The sequence below is a fragment of the Echiichthys vipera genome, assembly GCF_963691815.1.
Source record: "Echiichthys vipera genome assembly, chromosome: 12".
NCBI classification, from domain to species: Eukaryota; Metazoa; Chordata; class Actinopteri; order Perciformes; family Trachinidae; genus Echiichthys; species Echiichthys vipera.
The window spans coordinates 30,431,866-30,434,928 of record NC_139837.1 but is presented as its reverse complement, the minus strand read 5'-3'; the positions used below and the strand labels follow the sequence as shown (position 1 = coordinate 30,434,928).

The window sequence follows — 3,063 nt, the reverse complement described above, 5'->3', positions numbered from 1 at the left end:
AAATTCTTTTCAACCGATATTCAATTGAATACACTACAAAGACAAGATATTCAATGTTCAAACTTTTGAGTATGTCTGAGACAATTTCCAAAACAGCTGGGACAGCGGCATGTTTACCACTGTGTTACATCACCTTTCCTTTTAACAACACTCAATAAGCGTTTAGGAACTGAGGTCACTAATTGTTGAAGCGTTGTCAGTGGAATTCTTTACCATTCTTGCTTGATGTTAAGTTGCTCAACAGTCCTGGTTCTCTGTTGTCGTATTTTGCGCTTCATAATGTGCCACACATTTTCAATGGGAGACAAGTCTGGACTGCAGGTAGTGTCATCTTTATTGTTAATGTTTGACAGAGGAATTGATCGAAAGAAGATCAGATCAGAACAGACTCATGTCCTCAAATCTCCACTGATCCATTCACACACCATTTTGGCAACTTCTCTCCCTGCATCCAGGACAAAGGCATGGCGGAACCCGTTTTCACACAGCCTGAAATCGCCATGAGGGAAGTCATGCTTGATGTCACGATAATATTGAACAGGGCACCAGGGGTCTGTAGCTCCGTAATAAAATATGAGCTGAAATGGGAACAACTATTAGACATGTTGTCTTTATATACAGTATCATCTGATTTTTATGTTAACAAATAACTGAGTAACTATGAAGCTCAGAGAAATGTCAATTATATAAGAAAGCACTATCTTACCTTTTCAAGGTACTTCTTGATGGTTATGTTGTCCCTTTCCAGAACTTTCCTCATTTCCTGACCCCCCATGTATATAGCATTGGCTACAAAGAGAAACAAATCACACTGGTCTAATCATTGCTTTATGTCAGACATTCCTTACGGAGTACATAAAAAGCATATCCCTATCTGTGACATTTTTCTGACCAAAGAACATGCATCTTCATCAAAAGCGGATCATTATGCATATTGTGGGCAAAATATTCCGTACAAGATTTGGTCAAAGGATCAGGGCCCTGACACCATCGTCAACATCAAGTTTCCGATTAATTTAATTCCCCACCAAACCTTGTTACTACCTGTGTGTAGGTGTGAATGTATGGGACTCGGGGTGGGTGGAGGTGGACTGCATTATGCAGTCTTTTGTTTCAACTTTATTTAAAATGCCAGGAAGACATTCTAAGAATTCATTAATGCCTCGTTAAAAGGTTGTAGGAAAAGTTGTGCATTTGCCCCCCCTCTCTGATTTCATCTCTCCTGATGAATGTATCACTGACCCTTCAGTCACCCCATGAATAATACCTGGAAGTTTATTGTAATGGACCTTTCTAAACCTTGGAATGCACCTTCTCAACTTCCTAACCCAATCACTCATTTATTCATGGTAAACCAACTAGACTGCATCAGCAGTTAGCATCAGATTTTGTCAAACCTACAAAGTTGATCAGGCATAATCTGTAACGTCAGTTCGCTAATGTCGTAGGCTTGTATGTGAAATATTTTGTTAGGAAGAAGAAGAAGAAGAAGAAGAAGAAGAAGAAGAAGAAGAATTCCTTTATTAGTCCTGCAACGGGGAAATTCAATTTTTTCACTCTATTATTGTTATATATGGAACATGCTTCTGATGATGTCGGCAGCCTTTACACCAGCACAAACCTCATAAATCTAAATGTCTGACTGAAAACAAGTCAAACTAAAATACGTGCCATCAGATCACTTCTCCTGTCATCAATCTGCACTACACTGGCACTGTAACATCCTCAACAAAAAGGATTGCATACAAAGCAAAACCAACCTGCACAGTCTCCACTGAGTAGTCCTACAGTAGGTTGGACTACAGTGTGGTCCAAAGAGCGGATGCCTCCAAACACCAGTTTGATCAGGCTGGCTTTGAGTCCTTCAGGAAGCAGAGAAAGCAGGAAAAGAGGCAGGTAGGCCATATAACGCATGTGACACAGCACAGGGGTCATGACCTTTCCCTGAGGAGTCTGAGTCATGCGCTCGATAGTGGGAAACAGCATGATGGCCTTAATTATCTAAAACAAAAACCAAGAGGTTACAAAAGACGCTTCAGCTGTCTAAATCTTGGATTTACAGGTCATAAAAACAGAGAATTAAAGAATGCAAAATATTTAGAGACAACTTGTAAATTGTGGAACCCCACTGAAAATACAAAGGGAGTTTGTCCATGTAATTTAACCTGCTTACTTTTAATATGACCACCACATGGTAGGGGGATGGGTGGTGTTTAACAATATCTGACAGACTGCTAACTTTAAAGCTACGTTCACACCGAGCGAGAGACGCGACAAACGCCACAGGATTACATACAAAGTCAATGTACAGACATTTCACATTTAATTTCACGCAGCAAGATGGACACAATGTCGCTTCAACTGTGTCAAACGCATCCAACGCGTCCAACGCATCCAATGCTTCCAACGACCCTAGTTGTTTTGTCACAGCACCACACACCAACAAGCAACCGGCAGCCAGCAGCTTGGTGTGCCAAGGCAAGACCGGGGCTGCCAGCTACGGAGTTTAGCAAGACCAAGACCAAAGCCGCACTAGCGGGGCTGCTTTCTGCCGCCAAGACAGAGGCAGGTTTGCGTCATCATCATAATTCACACATTTGGAGCGACACGTTTGGAGTGATGGTCCAAATATGATCCAAATATGATCATGCTACACATTACTCAAGTTTCAAGCGATTTGACGCGTCGCCCCATGGTGTGAACGCAGCTTAAGACCTTTCTAGCCACAGGTTTCAATATCTCTCCTTTAACAATGTGATGTGATTTTGAAGGTAAAATGGTTTACTGTTGACCCACTAAAAATGTATATATATTTTTTTTTTTAAATTGTGACATGAAGCGACTAACCTTGACTTCAGGATTTCGCTTTATCATGTCCAGAATAATGTAGCAGCCTATGGAGTGTCCCACCAGGATGAGGTTGGTTTCTCTGGGAACATGTCTCCTGAGGAAGGCCAACTTGTGTTCAATCTGCCCGGTCAGACCAAACACATCACCCTCTGCCACAGAGGAGGCACCTGAATATATATTTCAAAAATAAAAATAAATAAAACTGAACTTTTG

The 3,063-nt window shown here is 41.3% G+C and overlaps 1 protein-coding gene across 1 annotated transcript in view; it reads right to left on the bottom strand.

Moving 5' to 3' along the window:
- Nucleotides 1-288: 288 nt before the first annotated feature.
- ldah (lipid droplet associated hydrolase) overlaps nt 289-3,063 on the bottom strand; it is a 13,694-nt gene continuing 10,919 nt past the window's right edge. The window contains exons 4-7 of the mRNA XM_083923742.1: nt 2,848-3,017; nt 1,761-2,001; nt 707-789; nt 289-578 (exon numbers count right to left, since the gene is read on the bottom strand). Coding sequence (XP_083779868.1) covers nt 390-578; nt 707-789; nt 1,761-2,001; nt 2,848-3,017 — 683 coding nt within the window. The 3' untranslated portion in view covers nt 289-389. The remainder of the gene's footprint in view (nt 579-706; nt 790-1,760; nt 2,002-2,847; nt 3,018-3,063) is intronic.